This window comes from Myripristis murdjan, chromosome 15, assembly GCF_902150065.1.
Source record: "Myripristis murdjan chromosome 15, fMyrMur1.1, whole genome shotgun sequence".
Lineage (NCBI taxonomy): Eukaryota > Metazoa > Chordata > Actinopteri > Holocentriformes > Holocentridae > Myripristis > Myripristis murdjan.
This window is the reverse complement of record NC_043994.1, coordinates 2,956,973-2,979,839: the sequence shown is the minus strand read 5'-3', so window position 1 is coordinate 2,979,839 and position 22,867 is coordinate 2,956,973. Positions and strand designations below refer to the sequence as shown.

Genomic DNA, 22,867 nt, shown 5'->3' with positions numbered 1-22,867 from the left:
TTTCACCACCATGTAGAGTTGTAGTGCCCCGGCGACTATACAACCCAACACTCTACCAAAGTTCAGTTATGCTAAGGGCTTCCGGCAGACAAGCAGTACAGTAACTGCATAATTAATTTCATAACTAAGCTGTATGTCCAAACTCTACAATGGCAAAGCAAACTGGGCTACATCAGAACCACAGAAAGTTATACTTCAGACTTGCACCTCACCTCACTGCTCAGAGTAGTGAACTTGCATAGGGAGATGATCAGATTGTCAAAGACATCGCTGAAGCCATAGTGAGCCGATATCATGGCACACTTCCTGCATGGACAGAAATAACACAATAACACATAACTTACCTTGTGCAAAAAAATACATATATATATATATATATTTAAAACACAAACAGTATATCATGTTTGAAGGACTTATGTGATAGTCACTGCTTTAAATTATTTCAGTAGAAAGATAAACCTTTTTTTTTTTTTTTTTTTTTTTTTTACTGTCACATCTGAACACGTGTTTACATGGAAATTAATGCTATCAAGCAAAAACTGACAGCCTGCTCTTATGCTTCATGTGCATTTGAGCTTTCCATTGAACTTGGAACAAGGATAAATCTGACTTCCTACATGGAAAAGTGCAAAGGAACGCCAGTTCAGCCAGAAATCCAAGTTAGAATTATGGAGAAGATGTGAAAGCCCCCCAGTTTGCCAAAACACCCACGTATGATTTCACCATAAAATGGTGTACAACACAGTCAATGATAAGCAAACTTTTTCTCTGACTGGATTTTTATTTGAAAACACATCCAACTTCAATCAAGCATTCTGTGTAACCTACGGAATAGATTTATAGCAGTGTATTTTTTAATCTGATTAATTAATCTAGCACTAGCAGTGAAGATGACTTGCCTAGCTAAGCTTAGGAGCTGATGTTAACTATCATCACAGACTCTCAATAGCGAGTCAGTTGCTGTCAACAGACGGATCATGTTGGTTGTGATGGAATGCATTCAGCACACACTGTAGGTGCCAAGTTTCAGAACGTCAAAATGTCCGACAGTCAGTGGAAAAAAATAAAAGGGGATTATGACCTCTATTGGCCAGCAGTTGGACCTGCAACAACATGGACATAACTTCTTGCTTCCTTGAGAAATGTGTTGTGACCCTGTGACTCACTCATATCACCATCCTCTATCACTGAGCAGCTGAAAATGTGAATAGGTTTGAGTTGGGGTAACATGTATCTTCCAACTTCAAAGGATGAGTTTTTGTTCCAAAACAGTCCATGGCAGAAAACTGAGTTTTAAAAGCCAGAAATCTCGACACCTGGCCAAAAAATTGGTACTGATCGACAACTCTCTCACCTCCCCATTACAAGTATATATTAGCCGCCTTCAGACTGTCACACCAAATGAGGGCATGCTGGTGCTAGCCAAGACCAGTTGTGTTTCCACTGTCATTCACGGTTCTTGATGGCGCCTTGGTGGGTCTATGTAGGGACTAGTTTCTAGGTAGTAATGGCCCATCCATGGGCCAGACAGGGCTAACCGAGGTTTGAGGCAGAGTTAAGGCTCATCACTGGGGAGACAGGTGCAGCTGATAAGTACATGTCAGCGTAGCAGCTCGCTTTTGTAGCAGAAAATAAAGGAGAAAAGAAAAATGGAGAACAAGCGCTAACCCTGGTCAAACAAGGACAATCGATCTCTGCTCACTATCTGGACAGAGGATCATGTCCGACGTCAAAACGACGGTGTCTGCCAAAATGACGAGGCTATGTAATATATACTGAGAGAGCTGGCAGCACTGGGGATCCAACTCACAATGGGACAGGTCGTCCAAAAACTGAAAAAAACTGAGGTCTCAGTACAAGGCAGTGAAAGCAGACAAAGCACAAAGTGGTGTCCATAGGAAAAAAAAAAAGCTGTGGTACGTAGTTCTGCAGTAGTTAGTTGGTGCCCGGTCTGCAGACTTTAACCACTCACTTCCTACTTCCAACCCGCGTGCATGGACGGGACAAGACTGCAGGGCTATTGGCACAACAGTGGAAGAAGAATGGTTTTTGTTCTCGTGGCTGGAGGCTGAGGGCCATTAACACCGTGTGGCTCCAAGATAGCCCGAGCTCTCAGAGGCACGACAGTGGAAAGATGGCTATTATGGTCATTTTGTGCTATGGGACAGGAAAACCTTACTGACTGCCCCTTTAAATCCTTATTACACAGTAGTTTTGTCAACAGCTACTTCAGCTTCTCACTAGTTCGGTCTGGTGTACCTGAAGCCGGTGATGGCCTTCTGGATGATGGTGTCATCCAGGCTCTTGTCAAAAACATAAGAGAGGGCAGCTATGGTGGGACCCCAGGTCATGGTAAACAGGTCATGGTCATAGCTGCCAGGTGGCACATGGAGGAAAACACCCTCAGGCGTGGCGCCTCGGTGAAGCAGCACACTCCACACATAGTTCTCCTTCACCAAACCCGTCTGCTCATCCGGCATCACAATCTCCTCATTCCTGCAGGTAGAAACACAAGCCGCATGACACAAAACATCTCTGCTAAAACTGCAGTTTGCCCCTTTTAAATAATTAATTAATCAATTCAAATAATTCAGAATTAAAAGTAACTATACTAAGCTCTGTTCTTGTTTTTAATGAATGTGCCCCATAGCTGAAAATAACTCTCAATTTGCTATTTCTAACAGAAATTAAAAGCATGAGGTAATGAGGATCTCTGATAATGTCTTTAATTTCAAAGCCAAATAGTGAAAAAGAAACAAATACAGTAAATCTAAAGTAACTGAAAAGTAACTACAGATTTAAAAAATGTGTTTTTTATTATTACTGCAGTTTTTTGTACACATTATATATATATATATATATATATATATATATATATATATATACATATTGATACTTCTTATCTTAATCAGCATTCTCTCTATCTGAATCTTATCTGTGGCTGAGAGGAAGCTACGTGGGTGTTACTGTGTGATGTCAGATTACTTGATAGCATTGTAGATATCCTCCAACATGTCCTGGTCAAAGTCCTTATTTCCATTTACTCCCTTCAGATTCTTCTTGAATTGCTGTTTGAGGGACAAAAATAATATAATCAATATCAACTGCAGAGCACAAAACCTCTGTTGCTAAGGAAAAACTTTATTCAAACAACATCTCAACGTGTTTCAGGGAGGGAAAAAATGGATTCCCATCTCCAGTCTCCACCATCAATACATCAGTCAGTGTGTCTCAACGAGGGAGCTTAGCTGCGACACCCAAGCCTTTGGCATCCAGTCCTTCATTAACTGAGCGTCCGACCCACAATTAAAAGGGGGCCGGGTGGGATCGCACATGTTATGTGTCACTTAATACACTTTAGTTGCGATGTTAGACAAACAGGGATTGGAGCCAAGAGCCTCCTGTAAATAAACATAACGGCCTGGCGATGACTGACAGCCTCAAGGCTCAGCTTTATGCCGTGACTTGGCAGGGTTTGGCTGACTGGCAGGTAAGGCGGAGGGGAAACAAGAGCTTCTCTGCAGGGAGATGAACAGACAGAGAAATAAACACCGGCAGAAAGAAAGAGGGATCAGAAGGCTACTGGGATCAGGGGTGTGTTTGTCGTGCTGGTGTCACTCACATGTATACACACCCACACACCGCAGGCACTGAGCTTTTTTTTACTCTCTCCTTCACTCTCTCTCTCTCTCTCTCCCTCACACACACACACACACACACACACACACACTAGCAGACAGCGTTCCTGAAGCAGCCGATGTTAACAATAGCTGTCAGAGAAAAGGCAGCTGGACATACCGGCTGCCAAACTGTCATGAGACCAAAAATAAGAACACAATCACCATGCTAAGTTTATATAGACAAACTTAACATACCACATACAACCTCACTGTTGATCATACCTGTTCCTCTCTTGATAACACAACATACCACTGTCAAATCCATTTGAACAGGATGTGATTTAAGCATACAGAACTGGGCATAGTTCTCCCAGCTCCAACTCCAACTAAGTCAGTGAAGTGCATGGCGCCGCATTTATTGTCCCTCTCAAAAATGTGAGGAGGAAGCCTCTGTGGTCAACTGAACTTGGAATTTAAGGAGCCCATTTGTTCCAAATCCCTACTGACCTTTTGGGAGTGTCTGGGAATACTTTGAACAAAACACAACACAAATTGTGTAATATGTGGTAGAGTTTGACCAGTGTTGACCAATACTGACATACTTGATGCTAAAGCCACCAGCTGTTGGTACTTTTCACTTTGAAGCAGAACTGCACTTTGGTAGAGTGCTGGGTTATATAGCTATCTGGGTGTTACATGAGTCCACGTGGTGGTGAAATATTGCCATTAGTTGCTCCATGGTAATCTGGGTTGTTAATCCAGAATAGTTTATTTGTGTCTATTCATACACTCCCATAGTTTGGCAAAACAAGACAGTCAGTGCCAGTATAAGTAAGCCCTAGCACCTGTTTTTTTTTTCTTGTTCTTTTTTCTGTGTAATTACAATTATTTTTTAAAGTACTATCAGCTCCTGCACACGCTCCCTGCCAGATCTGTTTTCCAACTCACATTTGAAAACAACAAGAAAAGAACTTTTTTAACTTCCCCGGAAAATGGGCAACAAGAGAGACAGAAATACAGTCTTTTAAATTAGCAGCCAAAGGAGCACGGAGCAACTAAAGAGGACATTTCCTCACCATGTGGACTCATGAGTCACCCAGGTGACTATACAACCCTGCACTCTGCCAAAGATCAATTCTGCTTTAAATTTGACAATTTTCATGCAGAAAATATACATGTATTTAGTATTTGGATGGAAGTGCCAATGAAACTGCATTTACATCATGGGGCACTAGAACTCCATACTGAGACCCAGAATGTGCATCCAACTTGTGTTGATCCATTCAAACTGGGGTTTTGGTTTATTCTAGCCCAGTTGCCACGATTAACATACACTTGCCTGAATTGATATGAAAACACCTCACAGGACTTTCTTGGAAATGCAGTAACCACACAGCTTTATATTTATGTACTATTTGGTTGGAAAATCAAACCCAGAAGACAAACAATATGCAAACATGGATGCTGTGAAAACAACAATGTGGATTTGACATCTTTTAGCATTAAGCGAGTTATGATAGTCTGACTAGTGTTTACCATAGACAACCAGAGCAGTACTAATTAATGCTGCAATATATACCATATATAATTAAACATACTTTTTGTATGAGTTTGTAAAAAGGGAGAGAGAGAGGGAGAGAGAGAGAGAGAGAGAGCGAGAGCGAGAGAGCTTGCTATTGTTTGTCAGTGAGTTTGGCCCACCCACAATCTGTTCACAAGCTGCCCTTGGGACTTGTGTTTAGTCTTCAGCTGCTGTCAGTCAAACACAGAACGACAGTGAGAAATAGACACAGAGACAGAGATGGGCAGACTAAGAAAGAAACAGAGAGATCCTCCCCCACCCCTCTCCCCCCCGGCCGCCTGTTCAGGATGAGTTCATCCCTGAGACGGACCACCACTGGCCACAGCTGTTGGCTGAGGGCTTTCTGAGCCGCCAAACAGTACAAATGCTGGTACTCAGAGAGGAATGCCACTCCACTGGACACAAACAGCACCATGTCCCAGAGGGATGGAAAAAAGGAATAAACAATAATACACTGTGGTTTAAGTTTTTCCATCATTCAGAATCAAATCTGCAAGTCTTACTACTGATACTAATACCTGCAATTGTTTAACAGAAGAACAGATTTCACTTTTCATGTTCATAAAGACACCAACACCTGTGCACTTGCTAAGCAATTCCCCGCCGATATATTAATATCATATTGTTACCTACACTGACAAGCCTTTTCAAAAACCTTATTTGTGGCATTGTAAATAAGCAGTCATGTTTTTACAAAACTTACTTGTTTTATTTTCTCAAACAAATAGTGCAAAACAAGGTGCAGAAGAATTGAAATGCACAAATCAGTACAAACAAAAGGTGCAAAGTAGTGAGGTGAAAACTATTGGAATGTGGTACTACAGCAGGCAGTGAAGCCGGAGGGGTCAAATGCCGGAAATGATGTAGTTCGGCGGAGGAATCATAGCTCTTGTGGTCTGCGTAGGGTCCGCGTAGTTCTAACACATAGTTACAATTTTTGGGCAGTGCGCAACAAGTCTCCGTGGCGGTCGCACCGGACCCGCAAGGGACGCATTTGCTACACAAACCCTCCATAAGGTACGCGTACGCAGAACTATAAACCTTAACCCTAATGCCAAAAGCATTAGCTCTTCCTGCAACAGAAGAACAGCGCCCTCTTTCTGTCTTGTGCCATAAATCAATACAACAGATTTCCCGTCAAAGCAAACTCAAACGCACACAAATTTCAGCAGCAGACTGTATATGATATTGTGAAACGTCAAACTATATCATGACCCATGGCATGGCAATGAAGTCATGTCGTGAGGCACTTGACAATACCCACCTCCACAGTCATGGGGATGTTCTGCTTGCGGACGTTGTGGTTGTGCTGATCAGTGTTTAGCATGATAACAGCGTAAGCCAAGGCGAAGCCCGCGTCGTTGGTCATGAAAGGAGAGCCGTTCACTTTCTGTGTAACACAATATAAAATAAGAAAAAAAAAGTGATCAAATTAAAGTAACATAAAGCCTTTTGTTTCTGTAGGTTCTGTTCGGCCACATGAGAGCACTGTTTTATGTAACGTAAATACAGCTATCCTTGTTGCAACATTGAACCTCACCTTGTGCATCCTGCTGATATTACCACCACATCATAGAGTGGAAAACTCGTTTACAGTGTCATGGCCTAAAATTGCTCATGAACTCATTCAAGGCGACCCTTGGTGAGTGTGTATGTGGTCAACCTAAGAAAAGGACATTACTAGGAATAGTTTCCAGGTCACACAGGTCCTCTTGTTATTTTGAGAGGCCGCCATGTCCTAAATGTCCCACTGTGCTAAGTTTGTTGTCCCACCAACATTGTGTGTGTGTGTGTGTGTGTGTGTGTGTGTGTGTGTGTATGCATGTGTTAATGGTTATGTCACCCTGATACCTTAATCTCCAGGGTGAATGATGTGACAGTCTTTGATTCTAATGTCCAACATCGTTTCACTGGCTGTAATTACTTGATGATAGAGGCAGTTGGTGGCCAGGTTGCTCTTGTGGAAGGAGTGTGTGCATGTGCCTGTGTGTATGTACACTGGAATCATTCCCAATGTGTGTGCTGACCTTGGAATGTGCTATGCAGGGTCAGTTTGTGTGTGTGTGTGTGTGTGTGTGTGTGTGTGTTTAGAGAGAGGGGTGTGGGTTGGGAGAGGTCAGCTGCTGGTTTCCAAAAGGCAGACTTAAGACCATTTAAGACCTTAGTAATGTTACCTGGCTTTATTAAATTGGTCTTAACTGATGAACAATTGAATGCAAGCCTATTTCTGATTGAATGTAGTCAATTAAAGTTCTAAGGCTTCAACACTCTTAACAATGTGAACCCTTTACCTAATTTCATTCTTTTTCTTTTTTGCACCACTACCTGAAAAATCGTTGTGCTGAAACTTTCAATCATGTAGCATGGAAATTATTTTTAATCTTTGTTTTGTGTCTTTGAAGCAATACTTCACCTGTGTTAAAAAATTGATATTACTTCATTTCCCTCACTTCCCCTCTAGCTGTTCTGTAGGACAGTAGAGGTGCTCTCTTCCTCTCATTGTTACTGAGTGCTGGATACTGGCTGGATGCTCCAAATGCTAGCTGTTAGCCTCCTGCCATTAAGGTGGACTTCCCCCCCAGCTATTATTCGTTCTTAACCAACATTAACCAAGTGCCATGGTGGTGAGATTATTAACAGCTGCCTTACATGCCAGTTGTCTGTGAAAGTTTCCAAGAGTCTCTGGATGACTGGAGCTTCTCCAGGCAGCCTGAAGGCCTCCAGGTAGAGACGCAGGGCCTCATCAATACGAAGTCCCTGGAAGGTAAATGTGCTGCACAGAAAATTTACACTGTTAGTATGACACTTTTTCATCTACTATTTCTACATTCTTTTTGAACACTAGAACAACAATTAAACTTTGGCTGGGTACCAAAAACCTCTATCTTAAACTGAACAATAATTTCATTGACATCCATAGATCAAACTAGACTTGTCATCAAGTCATGGTTTCCGGACTGACTGACCTTCATTTCTTAAAGTAATGATGGCCACTCGTTTTTCTTTAGTTAGCTGATTGGTTCTTGCCATAATATGAATTTGAACAGTTGTCCAATAGGGCTGTCGGCTGTGTAGTAACCTGACTTCTGCACAACACAACTGATGGTCCCAACCCCATTGATAAAGCAAGAAATTCCACTAATTAACCCTGATAAGGCACACCTGTGAAGTGAAAACCATTTCAGGTGACTACCTCTTGAAGCTCATCGAGAGAATGCCAAGAGTGTGCAAAGCAGTAATCAGAGCAAAGGGTGGCTATTTTGAAGAAACTAGAATATAAAACATGTTTTCAGTTATTTCACCTTTTTTTGTTAAGTACATAACTCCACATGTGTTCATTCATAGTTTTGATTCCTTCAGTGAGAATCTACAATGTAAATAGTCATGAAAATAAAGAAAACGCATTGAATGAGAAGGTGTGTCCAAACTTTTGGCCTGAACTGTATATATAAATACCATAAATAATAATATATATAATAATATATAATATATATATGTATACTAGCAGTTAAGATGACGAGTTGTAGCTAGCTTAGCAAATATTAGCCTCCAACGTTTGCTACTGTCATTGACTACTGATAGCAAGTCATTTGCTGTTGGTGGGCAGAACTGTGTTTCTCTGTATTCTTGCAGGCTTCTATGTCAGTACCAGTGGAATGCATTCAGCGCGGAGATGGGAAGTTCCAACTCAGAAATCGGAACATCCTCAAGTCAGTTGAGAGATCCATAAAACCTTTACTTCCTATGTAAAAAAAACAATCTTCTAGTATTTTTTTTTTAAACCCAGCCTCTACAGCAGCACAGCAAAGCCCTGGAGTTTTGTCTTACTTCACAAAGCTGTCCAGGAGCTCCATGTTCTTGCGGTCGCTGATGAACTCTCCAATCATCTTCTTGTCCAGACGGGGGTTTTCTCGAAGCCATTGGGCCACCTGATTGTTGTCCATAGGATTACTGAGGAGGCCTTTCTCCTGCAAAAACTGGATTCCCTTCTTGGGCTTCTGGTTAAACTGCTCTGTGCCTGTGATCAGCAACTGGAGGGACAGTGGGAAAGCAATCTTTAATGCCGTTTAACCTTTTCACTGTGTTCACAACTTGTGTTTCAGAGTATACAGTATGTGTGCATATCAGGAGTGTAGCTTATCTCCTTTTTAAGGAATTTCATCAACAGCTTTGCATGTGTAATGTTACAACATGCCCAGAATTAATCAACTGAAACAGTGCACCTTCTTCTTAGTTTTGATTTCCATCAACTCTTGGGAATCTGGTAAATATGATGAGAATCGTTGAGGCTTTTTTGGCGCTTTCTTCTCTGTTGAAGAAAACAATGATAAATTACATTAACTTCAATCTCAGTTTTCAATCCTGTGCTTGCATCTTATGGCTTAAAATTGTGTAAAACAAAAATCAAAGACAGACCAGTGTCAGTCTCTTCCTGATCCTGTCTGCCCAATCTCATTTTCTCCGCCATCAGATGCCCGCTGGTTGGGGGGCATACTGGTGCACTTTCACGTTCTGGAAAATTCTGCCCATTGGTACTATTCCCCAGTCTACTGAGATCTGAGGATAAAGGAGAAAAAAAAACACATATGACTACAAAACACCACTATTGTGTCAATATTGAATATATCTTCAAGTCTGAGCATTTTCAAGCCTCTGAAACAGTATCATGTGACTCTACCCAGATAAATTAAACAGATTTAGGTATTGAAGGCAGAGTGAGGCAGGGTTCAATTCTGGTTTTATAGTGTGTTGAGTACACCACTCCGAGCCATAGTTGAATGATTTCTCTGATCAGCCATGTGAAATAATAGCCCTGCTCACAACAACTGAAAACATCATGTCAAATGTAGACATTCTACCCCAATTCAATTTGTTTCTTCGATGGCTAAAGTCACAATGAAGTTACAGGCAGTGCAGCGGCTGAGATACCTGTTGTTGTGTCTGCACTGTTATTAGTCGAGCCCTCCCCTTCTGCAATCATGGTGTCTGATTGGTCCTTTTGTGCAGTGCTGTTGAGCACCTTAGCCTGGCAATGGGCCTCAGTGCTGTCAATCACAGTCAACAGAGCCTCTAATGAGAGGAGATGGGTGGTGTAGAGCTGCCCTGATACTGGGAACGCATTCTGTAGCAAGATGGAAAAAGGCAAAATTCTAGTAAGCAATCTTGTACAAAAACTGGATTGGATCAAAGGACAAGAAACTTTCAATGCAATATACATATATACATAGATATATACAAATACAGCTGACACACACACATACGTGTGTGTGTATAGACAGATAGATAGACAGACAGTTAGACAGATAGTTGGATAGACAGATCTGAGAACAGATTCGAGCAATCTTCCATCATCGTGATAGTTACTGGTTCTTGTTCTGGAAGATATCCAAGACATCCAAGAAAGAACGTCAGAAATGAAGAGCTGGACAGCACCAGGCCCTGACATGATCCACACCTACTGGCTGAAGAAACTAACTGTACTCCATGGACTCAATTGGTTAGCAACTATTGAGACATCTTTTAAATTGAGATGTTGCTTTAACCCTTATCAGAAGTAACATAACTAATGGCTATCTCTTAAAATCTGTTAGCACTGACTGACAGTTCTAAGTTAATAAGAATATTATAAGTTATGCTGACCAAAAACGAACATCCTCATCATTGACACAATGTTCAAAGTGAGACCACCCCGCTGTACCTTAGACAGCAGCTTGGTGAGGTCCTCAAACAGGTTGGAGCAGTAGAAGTCACAGTCGTAGTTGATGTACAGCTCGGTGACAAAACTGGGGATCCTCCATAGCTGTACCAGCGCCTCCAGGGCCATCTCCTTCATCTCATAGGGCATCTTAATGTTCTCTGATGTGATGATGTCCATCAGCTTCTTCAGGTACATCTAAGGGATTGGGGATACAGTTTGATAGTTTCTGAGTTCGTTTTCTCAAACGTTTGTTTTGCACAAGAGTCACTTTTCATTACTGACAAATCAAAAAGATAATTTGATTAAAGGCAAAGCAAACTATTTGTAAGAGAAAAAAACAATAATAATACTAAATAACAGCAAAACCTTGACAAGATATTTATAGTTACCTCAAGCTGAAATTTGAGATGTACTCTCATGCTCTCAAAAAGCAAAAAGCAAACTCGTATGGAGGCAGCATATAAGTTCATACGATCCACACTCAGCAACTGCAACCAAGAAACAGGAACAATTAGATAAGAAACAGTAATACATCAAAAACAGAAAAAATATATATTCAGAAATCATCTGAGGAAACACGCTAATGCTGTGTTTACTCCCTGCTGGAGTGAACATTGTTCATCTTGATGCTAGTTGCAATGTATTAATTCCATAGTTAAAATACAACTAGAACTATAAACAGAAAACCAAAAAAGAGAGAAAGGGAGAGTTGAGGTAATTGTAATTTACCTGGAAGAGATGTCTGCAGAGCTCATCTTTGACTAGTCCCAGCAGTGACTGATAGTTGGCAATGTGTGCTGACTCCAGTGCAACAGTCAGCAGCTGCAAGCCCATGTGCATCATGGCATCAGTGTTGTGACGGTCATGAGGGTTGGTCAGTGAGATAAGAAAGCGGAAAAGTTCTCGTAGACATGGTAGGCCATAGGGGATGAGGGACGCTCCTGCAGGGAAGGTTGATTGTTACTGATTTCTTCACAGATTAATCTATTCTATGATTAATCAGTTTTTCAAATATCAAAGTTACACAAGTTACTAGAGTCCACTGATATCTTAAAACTGCAAACTCAGTGTGACCAGCAGCCAAATAAAACAGAAAACAAAAAATAAATTTAAAGTTTTTAATGACATGAAAAGAAAGAAAATCATACAAATCTTAGTATTTGTGAAGCCATAACCAACAACCATGTTTTTCTACCTGACAAATCAATTAACTGGCTTATTAGTTAATCCCCTTACCATTTCAGCTCTAGTTTTATGTTAAGGATGAAAAAAAATTATTTCACAATACTGGCAAATTCTGAATTATCAAATAGTATTTCACATTATCTTTTATTGTAAAAGATACTCAAACACACCACACTTTTCATTTTTATTTTGAAGCTGAGGGACACAGCAATTCTTCTGTATTCTTACCATCTCTCTGTGTGGACTGAGTGAAACGAACTCCTCTCGGGTTGACATAGTCCATGTCATGGACAGAGGCACTGTCTGACTGCTCTGTAATGGCGTCTCTGTCCTCCAAAACCTCAGGAATGGACTCCACCGAGGCCGACTGAACTGGTTCAACTTGCCTTCCCTCAGACTGAAAGGGAACCAAAAGCCAAACCAAAAGAAAACCAAAATCACAACTAATTCTGCAAGAACCAAGTCACATACAGCCACTTGAGTTATGTGCCCTGGCATCTGAAAAATAGAGAAGACTCTGTTGCTGGTCTTAGTGGTGTGTAATGTTACCAGAAATAGCCCAACACATTTCAGTTGCTAACTAGCTGTGGTAGGCTAAAAAAGAAGTTAGCTTGATGCCTAGCCTCTCTCATCACGTACAAAAAGCTTTGGTAACTGAACTAGTTCACTCTCTAGAATGAAGCACAATTTCAAGATTACCCATCTTTAAATTTCCATACTTGATATATGGATTATATTTAGAAAAATTTTAAAGAAGAAAATTGTGTCCAGACTGAGAATGGATGCTTGTCCACAGAAAAAAATACCCAATGAATTGCCACCAGGTGACAACTTTTCAACAGACTCAAGCAACAAAAAGTGGTCACTCATTGTTGTACATGGCATGTCAGGTCTGTAGAGCTCCACAAATTTCCCACAAGCTTCATGAACATCCAATCAGCAGGGTCTGAGATATTCCATGAGTCATTGACAAATAAATGAAGGCACAAACAAAAGCAAGGACAAATGGTCCACTGCTGGTTTTTATCTCCATGAAAAATGAACCCTTTCACTCCATTAAAGCAATTCAATTATGGTTAATCGAATCTGCAAATAACTAAATGTTGGCAGCTATCATCTCATCGGCCCTACCTGAGCATCCAGCCTGCCAGGTTCAGCGCCTGGGGTTGTGGCAGCTGTGCTGGGGGTGGTGGCTGTGGAGCTGCTCTGCTCCAGGTCAGTCAGATCCTCTCTTGAGGTGGCCTTGGAGCAGGTGTCCAGGCCACTGTCTGTGGTAGCAGGGCTGGAGATGGATGAGCCTGTGCTGTCTGAAGCTGCCAAGCTTGAGCTGGAGGAGCCGTGCTCAATGAACGGGACGCCACCTGATGGGAAAGACAATTACAGCGAGACTTGACCGTCGTGTTTATCTACTAGTCTACAGGAACAATAGTGGCCTTTTATAAACATTAGAGCTTGGCCAATCAGTGAAGGCAACATCCAAGATAACAGAGGGGCCTTCCTGACCATGGATCATTTAAGTCAATGCATCCATCGAGCCCTGTTTCCAAAGTGGTATCTCAATCAGATGCTACACAAGTATGCATGAATATTTATATCTCCGAAACATCAGGTTGTGGTACTGCCACCACAGATTCTGGTTTTAAACACAGTAACTCAAATACCATTTATTTAAATCTTTTCAGATGTGCTGTATACATTCATGACCACAAGTGGAAGAACCCATTGATTTTGGTGACCCCCTGACCTTTTCCCTACACTGTCACCATCAGCCCAAACTTTCAATTTGTGATTGTGTTTTTTTAATTGATTCTTTTCAAATTTTGTTTTGTAGGTTCAAAGTAACAGTACATCATTCTGGATTCATATTTCCAGGATATCCCTTACTGTCATTCACCAATAGCACATCTATTTTATTATTATTATTATTTTTGTAACATTTGTCTTACCAAGGGGAGTGTGAGGATTGTACTATACAGTTTCAGTGGTGACATTCTGTAAAACCTGTCCCTGCCTTAAAGAGCTTTGAACCCATGTAAGAGAATTCCATTAGTTTTTAAGAGTTTAAAGGCCATTCACACCTGCTACTACTGCAGTGGCCAAATCAAACCTTAGAGTGTTTACACCCCTGGTATGGTTCGTGGGGCAGATGGGAAAAGCCTAACTGAAAACTGGTGAGGAACAAATCAAATGCTCCTTGGTCTGCCTGACAGAGCTGGTTCTGGACTGTTTCCAAGTGAACCCCAAAGAAGATCATTTTAAATGAGATAAATCAAACATTGTGCATTGTGAATTTACTCTGATTTGTTGTAGTCATCAGAAAGAGTGTACAAATATGTCAAATATGTCTGTCAGTTTGTCAGCACCTTCAATGAAAAGAGGCTGAAAAAAATTTTATGGGTTGAACTCTATAGCATAGATGTTTAAAATAACTAATTTGCCCATTCTCACATTTGTTTTTCTTATGTATTTAGATGTTATTTCATTTTAATATGCAACTAAATAATTCCCCAAATTCTTTTGGACATAGTAGTAATATTTTATTCATATAAAAATTTGCACAATAGATGCTCAAAAAGTTTTCAACTTGGGAGTCATATATCATGATCATCCTAACTTGGAGTCAAGTCCATAAATCTTGTTTCTTCAACTAAATATACTTCCAAGTAGTCTGTGAAAGTAACATTCTGGACACTAAACTAATTCTCCAGGAAAACCAGCGTTAGTGAGTGTGTCATTTGATTCCAGATCCACTCTTTTAAGAGTTTAAAGAAAATTAACAGATGTAAAAGTTCATGTCAGGTTTTAACAACTCAATGCAGAGTTACACTGAGTTGATGTTTTTGTGGGTCTCTCACCAGATAAGTTGTTGTTGCTCAGGGTGGTGGACTGGGATGGTTCCATCTGACCAGAAGGACTTCTCACTATGTGACGAGGTGGCCTCGGGGAGCGTTTCTGCTTCTTCCATTTGGATGACTCACTCATCCCACCGGCACGCATCTTCAACTGGAGGCAATAGAAGAAAGAGACAGGAGATCACTAAGCGAGATGTCTCCCAAGATAGCGTTACATGGTGATTCCAGGCCAGAGTTACTGAATAAGGCCATGATCAGATAGGAGGCTTTCTTCTCTTAGTCGGAGAACTACTAAATTAGTATTAGCAAGCTAGCCAAAAGAAACAAAGGGGACAATGTTTATATGCAGGACAAGAGAATGCTAGCAATCGCTTTACTTGCTCTTGAAGAGAATAAGGAGCAATTTCTGAAACACAGAGTATAGATAGAGTTAATGTTACACACTAGGAGGTTGTGTACTTCCTTCCAGGCAACACATTTTTATATGTCAGACATGGATAAAATACATGGCACAGCTGACATATTCAACTTGGAACTGCTATGAGAGCCTCAAAACATGCCACATCCAAAACACAAGGCACATAGTCTGACTGAGATGTGAACCTGCCACAGCAAAACCTTTGAAGATAACTAGGAAAAAAGGCACATACATGCTCTAAAAGACATCATACATGATCACAACCTAACACATAGAATTCCCTCTTAAGTAATCAGTTTTGTATTAGCCAAGTGGTAATTTCATAGAACAGTGCAAGGAAAACAAAAACCAGTATGTACATGCACACAAGCACGCTAAACTGAGCACTGCCACTGGCTGTACTTCAACCAGGGGTGCTATTATTGTCAAAAGGTATGGTTTTACACAGGACTGTTGCTGCACAGGAATTGGATAATTCATTTTTCTACATCTGAACTATTTGGATTGTTTCAGATATCCCATTTAAAAGGACCATTTCCGTGATTTTGAATGTTTGGCCCATTCTCTACAACTGACCCACATTTTACACTGCAACAAACCATTTTGCAAATCATGCGGGGGTACCAAGGATTTCGCAACATATAATCAAAATCCCTACATTTTTAAAAATATTTTTTTTGTTGAAAGATCCGTCTTATACTGTTCTCCCTCTGTGGTTAACAAAATCATCAACATTCATAAACCACAGAACTGTTTCCCTGGGAACTATTTTCCAGCAGATGGACCATTTCACTCCACCCAATTTCAAGTCAATACTGCTGCTTTTAGGAAAACTTATGTGGATGACTTTGTTGTGGTGATGAAATACTGGTGTAAAGAAAGTGTGAGGTCTTGAAAAGTTTATTTTCATATCGTCATGGAACGAATGGAATCGAGTGGCTGGAATTGGAGTTCTAAAATACAATTTCTTGTTTCAGGAAAAGATTATCCAAAACGTGAAATATATAAATTTTGCAAACATTATGCTAAACATGCAGAATCACTGGCATGGTCCTTAAAAAGCAAGGTGCTGCTAAAACACATACATACATACAAAAAAAAAAAAAAACAAAACAAAGAGGCATGCTCTATCCTGCAAAAGCTGACATTGCATATGGGTGGTGTTAATGACATGATATAGGTAAGACATATGCATGAGGGTGTAACAACAAAAAACAAAGGTTAAATAAAAAAGGAAAAGATACAATAATCATAGAAATGTTACATTTCAAAAAACTTCAAAGGAATACTCCAACATTTTGGGCAAGATAGCCTTTTTTCGACTTCCCCAGACTGAGACAAGACGTTGGATACCATTTTCACCTCTGTACGTCGAGTGGTTCAGTTCCTATGGGTAGCATTTCCTGTTAGCTTAGCATAAAGACTTGAAGTCTACGGGAGTCGTTAGCTTGGCTTCGTTTCAGTGCATAAATAAACCTTACAGCAATTCTGAAGTGGTCTTATTTACACAGTATATCATGTGGATTTGAAGTACACGTCATGGGATGGGGGGGGTTAGAGAAGTTAGATGGTAGAAATATAACCGCAGAACACATTTATCCTCCCATCTATTGCTATCTATAGGAAGATCCTGCATTTTGATGTCCACATGACACATTTTGCAACTAAGACAGCTTTGGAGTTGCTGTAAGGTTTATATTTTCATTTTAACGGAGCCAGGCTACCGACTCCCATAGACTTCAAGTCTTTATGCTAAGCTTACAGGAAATGCTACCTACAGGAAGCAAACCACTGGACGTACAGAGGTGAAAATAGTATCCAACATCTCGTCTCAGTCTGGGGAAGTCGGAAAAAGGCTATTTTGCCCAAATGTTGGAGTATTCCTTTAAATAATAAAGACTGTCCAGAGCAATCTACAACTTCAGACACTTAGAGAAACTATAGCTTATGTTTTGTAGCACGACATATCTAAAACCCCTCCCCCTACTTAAGACCATCAAAGAATAAAGAACTGGTAAGTTAGTGGGTTCAAGATAAAAGGAGAGGGGGAAGATTAGGGGAGAGAGAGGAGAGTTCATTCTCCAGCCTAATCACTGGAAGTCATCTTCCTTACCTGCACTCGCTTGTTTTTCCACAAGATATTGTAAGCCTCAGGAGAGAAGGGGGAGTGGGCAGGTGCCCGTGATTAGTGATGGGCAACGTGTCAGCAGTGGGACACACAGACAACACAACCAAACACACACTGATGCATGATGGGAGGGATGGGAATATCCAAACAGGGTGTCATGCAAACCCACTGGGATTCTCTGTTTGGGAGAGGGGGGTGGAGGTGGGGGCATCAGAGACACAGAAAGGCATTGGCTCTATACTAGTGAAGAATGAGCAGGCAGACATGTTAGTGGTAGGGCAAGCAAATCAGGCAAAATGGCACGCTTTTAACATTGGAGCAGCTGCTTCAAGCTGACGTTTGTCAGGCTGTCATCAATATTTCAGCAAGAAATTTCATCTGTACAAAACAGTTTTACGTTAAGGTCACCTACACTGACAGCTGGTTTTCTTTGGTTTGAACAGCAGTGGAAAGTTTCATTGGTTGCATCTTTGTATAGGGTTAGGGTTCTGATTCAAGTTGCATTAACTTTAGCTAAGCACGATGTCCACTACTTTACTGAATATCAACACCAGACAAGGTAAATTATAACAAACTCATGCACCCATACACTGTTAAATATCATTAATTTGTTATATTCAGTGCATTTCAGGACTTATTTTGCGATGAAGGTTTATAATTTACTGTTTTGGTCTAACCCCCCTTATAACATACTGTGTGGTTGTGTTTGACATCTCTGCCTTTTCTGATATCTCATTACATGATTGTTAAATGTTAATGAAAAGAGCTGAATCTGAATAGCATACATTGCTATCTGATTCTGAGAATCTGACAGCAAAACCTAACATTTACCACTGATGTTTTAGACTGCTAAAACATGTTCTTTCAAACTTCATTGTAGCTGTGTTCAAAATGTCTTGATGTCACGTCATATCATTTAAGTTTATTCAGTTCTAGACATGAATAAGAAAAAAAAAAGCATTTTCAGTGTTGTAAGCTGGAATCTTCCCTTTAGGAATGTGTTAAAAAAAAAAAAAAAAGGCATGAACATGTGTATCAGTTCAGTCTGTGGTTTTACATGCTTTGCAAAGATGAGTTGCAATCAGATGTTAATGTCTACCGCCTTATACCAATAAAACCTCACATTTTGGGGTGTTTTTCTGTAGCACGTTCAGAGTGCATTCGCACTATCAACAGCCTGCACCATAGGACCAAAACTCACATTTTCAGGCATCTTAGTGTGGCTATCTCATGCCACCCTAGCTCAAACTGCATTTTTCTTATCTGGCCAAATGAACAAAGCTTAAAGCAAAATTGAACTTTGGTAGAGTGCTGGGTTGTACAGTTACCTGGCCACATGGTGAAATGTCCTCATTAGTTGCTCTGTGTTTTACTGGATTCCTATCTCTATATTATCTTCCATTGTGGAGCAACTCCCAAAAAATGGTACTGGGACTTGTTGTAATTTTTAAATGGCATAATGTTTTGTTTTTTTGTTTTTTTTTCCCCATTTTTTTCACATTTTTCTGAAAGTGTTACTTTGGGAACTGGTTTGCCATACTAAAGAACTGATGGAACTGAGATAGAAATATATTATTTTGAATTATCAGCCCAGTAGAGCGTGGCGCAACTAATAACGATATTTTACCAACATGTGGACTCAATCACATCCAGATAACTATACAACCCAAACATATACAAAAGTTCAGTTTTGCTTTAAGAAATAAACACATCAGAGTTTGAATAAACTATTCCAATTATGTATAGTGTGAAAATGTCCTCACTCCATCAGTGTATAAACTGAAGATCAAAGCAGTCAAAGTTAGCTGCAGAGATATGCCATGAAGTATATGAATAGTAACAAACATAATCTTACACATATTTTGACATACAGCCTTGCAACTGTGACTCCTTCAATGTGCTTATTTTCATCTTTTAGATGAACTAGAATGTGTGAGTTGGGGCAATAACATACAAATTGTATCTCTGATGGAATACATTCAGTGATGATTTTGATAAGGGATACTGATTTGGATTTGCTATATCTTAAAAGGTTTTTTTAAGGACCTTAAAAACTGGAAAACCAAACTACGCGGTTTGAGCACAATGCTGACACATATGTAGTGTACCAGTACCCAATGCACCCTCATGCACTGCCTCCAGAAAAAGCCATGCTAACCCTGCCTAAGTCAGTGCACTAGCCCAAAGGGCCAATCGACAACTGTGTCCTCAGTTGAATACCCTTTCTAGGCCATTCTGACTGGTATTTCTAGGCTGCTCTGCAAAGGTAAGATCCTGTGTGTCCAAGATACAGGATGGGATCTGTAGGGAGGAAAACAGGTAGATGTGCAGTTGGAAACATGGGCAACTGAAAAAGAAAAACAAAACTTCAAGAAAGGCTGAGTCTGATCTGGATGAGCAGAAGAGAGACCAGAGGGGGGCCATGCCTCTCAGGAGTAAGTGATGGGAGCAGGAAAAGGGTTAAAACTAGCATATGATAAGGAAGACCAAACACTTTGACTCCTTGAAATTTCACCATGAAATGTTGTAAAGCATTAATAAGTGTCTTAAGTAGGCATCAGACATTTATTTTCAGATCACAACCTGATGTCTAGGAATAAGAATGAGAGGAACCAAGAAGACAAACAAGTATGAAAAGAGGAGGGTAAAAGCAAGCAGATGAGGAAGAGACTCATTCAACATCTCAGTCATATTACCTTCTTCATGTTGGCCCCCACAAAACTCTTGGCCTCCTCTTTAAACTGGGGCAGTCTGGTGAAAAGAAAACAAACACCACAATTTAGTTATGACACCATTAAAGAAAATGCTTTAGTGGGGGGAAAAAAAGCTAGCCAGAGCCTGTAGATAGAGGGGCGGTCCTGAAAGGTTTACGTCTACAGTCACCTATTCTTAGTACAATGGGTTAAAAAGATATCTAAACAAATCCACAGCAAGCAGCTTTGTGTTTTGTGTTTCTAAGTGGTATAAAGGCTATCAAGGTAATGCATCACATTTAACATAAAGGCGTAACCTGGTTTTGTCTCTGTTTTATCATTATTTCCTTGTGCCTGAGTTGAGTATCTTCATGTCAGTCCACACATAAGCAGTAAACTCTGCTCACTGCATAGCACCACACTCACAGAAAGAAATGGAAGAAGAAATGGATGCCAGGAAATAATCCCTGAAGAAATGTCACTTTATAAATATTAGTCATATTCTTGTATGTTTATTTAAGGCATCTGGGATGCAACAGTAGGTAATTTAAAGCTAGGTTTGCCACCATAAACTCTGCATTTAAACCGGTGCAGTCTGGTGCTCTGCTGACTTGACATTTGTTGGGGAACTGCAGGTAGTGGAAGAATGATGTTTGTACATTTTGGCCTGAGGGTGGCGCTACAGGAGAGCTCATAAGCTCATAAGAATAAACCCTGTGTACCAAAGTACACAGGGTTTATTCTCTGGGTAGCATGAATGTATTTCCGAATGTATGTCATGGTAATCTGCGCGATTCATTCACTTTCCATACGTGCATAATCAGGGTCACAGGGGGCTGGCGCCTACCATAGTATAACAGTGGGTGCAAGGCAGGGAAACACCCTGGACAGATCGCTCATCAGTCATGAGCCGAACAAACAAACAGTCAAATTTAAGAGTCTGCAGTTCATCTGACCTGCATGTCTTTGGTCTGTTGGGGGGAAACCCACGCAAACACAGGGAGAACAGGCAAACAAAGAACTGCAGCTGGGATTCAAACCCAGTACCTTCATGCTGCGAGGTAACAGTGCTAACCACTGATCCACTCTGATGCCAGCCGATAGATTTAAATGTATCAAATCATCATCATGACATTTTGGCCTTAGGGTGGTGCTAGAAGACAAGTCGTGAGGCCACCAAAACTGACAAGGTCCATCCTCTGAGGAGCACAAATGTGCTCACCAAATTTCATGGCAATGTGTCTAAAAGATGTCAAGATAAGTTGCCTCATAGGTGAGTGTTGAACAGAAGGTCTGATAGCCATCTTTAGGCCCACCAGCCAAAAGCAAGAGCAATAACAAATGAAAAAAACTTAAAAATTTCTTTAATAAAAATGCATACAGCATGCACTGAAAAATGAATATAAACGCAGACTACAGCTACAAAAGACACCAGTGCTCCACTATTCACCCCTGGTGGCTATCAGTGTTCATGCTACTACTCAGGATTTTTGTTTTTAGTTTCTGATTCCAAACAAAGTGGAAATGTAAAATGTATCCCCTGCTGTACAGCAGAGCAGTGTTCACTGCAAAGACCTACCACAAAATCATAAATCAAATTGTAAATTTATTAAGAGCAAAAATATTATTTTAGTATTCCTATGCAAAGCACAATATCTCAGTAGTAGATACACTATATTACCAAAAGTATTCGCTCACCCATTCAAATGATCAGAATCAGGTGTCCTAATCACTTGGCCTGGCCACAGGTGTATAAAATCAAGCACTCAGGCATGCAGACTGTGAAACAAGACATTTGTGAAAGAATGGGCCGCTCTCAGGAGCTCAGTGAATTCCAGCGTGGAACTGTCATAGGATGCCACCTGTGCAACAAATCCAGTCGTGAAATTTCCTCGCTCCTAAATATTCCACAGTCAACTGTCAGCTCTATTATAACAAAATGGAAGCGTTTGGGAACAACAGCAACTCAGCCACGAAGTGGTAGGCCACGTAAAGTGATGGAGAGGGGTCAGCGGATGCTGAAGCGCATAGTGCAAAGAGGTCGCCGACTTTCTGCACAGTCAATTGCTACAGAGCTACAAACTTCATGTGACCTTCAGATTAGCCCAAGTACAGTACGCAGAGAGCTTCATGGAATGGGTTTCCATGGCCGAGCAGCTGCAGCCAAGCCACACATCACCAAGTGCAATGCAAAGCGTCGGATGCAATGGTGTAAAGCACGCCGCCACTGGCCTCTAGAGCAGTGGAGACGCGTTCTCTGGAGTGATGAATCACGCTTTTCCATCTGGCAATCTGATGGACGAGTCTGGGTTTGGAGGTTGCCAGGAGAACGGTACATTTCAGACTGCATTGTGCCGACTGTGAAATTTGGTGGAGGAGGAATTATGGTGTGGGGTTGTTTTTCAGGAGCTGGGCTTGGCCCCTTAGTTCCAGTGAAAGGAACTTTGAATGCTTCAGGATACCAAAACATTTTGGACAATTCCATGCTCCCAACCTTGTGGGAACAGTTTGGAGCGGGCCCCTTCCTCTTCCAACAGGACTGTGCACCAGTGCACAAAGCAAGGTCCATAAAGACATGGATGACAGAGTCTGGTGTGGATGAACTTGACTGGCCTGCACAGAGTCCTGACCTGAACCCGATAGAACACCTTTGGGATGAATTAGAGCGGAGACTGAGAGCCAGGCCTTCTC

General features: G+C 40.9%; 1 protein-coding gene across 2 annotated transcripts in view; it reads right to left on the bottom strand.

Annotated features, from left to right (window-relative positions):
• The window catches only part of gbf1 (golgi brefeldin A resistant guanine nucleotide exchange factor 1), a 102,226-nt gene that overhangs the window by 21,952 nt on the left and 57,407 nt on the right, over nt 1-22,867 (bottom strand). Inside the window, exons 8-24 of one of the 2 annotated variants that reach the window (XM_030069938.1) lie at nt 20,180-20,234; nt 17,469-17,504; nt 14,941-15,088; nt 13,217-13,446; nt 12,314-12,482; nt 11,630-11,841; nt 11,290-11,388; nt 10,901-11,095; nt 10,132-10,324; nt 9,619-9,759; nt 9,426-9,511; nt 9,031-9,233; nt 7,852-7,975; nt 6,467-6,592; nt 2,986-3,068; nt 2,260-2,496; nt 213-306 (exon numbers count right to left, since the gene is read on the bottom strand). In XM_030069938.1, coding sequence (XP_029925798.1) covers nt 213-306; nt 2,260-2,496; nt 2,986-3,068; nt 6,467-6,592; nt 7,852-7,975; nt 9,031-9,233; nt 9,426-9,511; nt 9,619-9,759; nt 10,132-10,324; nt 10,901-11,095; nt 11,290-11,388; nt 11,630-11,841; nt 12,314-12,482; nt 13,217-13,446; nt 14,941-15,088; nt 17,469-17,504; nt 20,180-20,234 — 2,431 coding nt within the window. The remainder of the gene's footprint in view (nt 1-212; nt 307-2,259; nt 2,497-2,985; nt 3,069-6,466; nt 6,593-7,851; nt 7,976-9,030; nt 9,234-9,425; nt 9,512-9,618; nt 9,760-10,131; nt 10,325-10,900; nt 11,096-11,289; nt 11,389-11,629; nt 11,842-12,313; nt 12,483-13,216; nt 13,447-14,940; nt 15,089-17,468; nt 17,505-20,179; nt 20,235-22,867) is intronic. The other variant, XM_030069939.1, reaches the window with a different exon arrangement.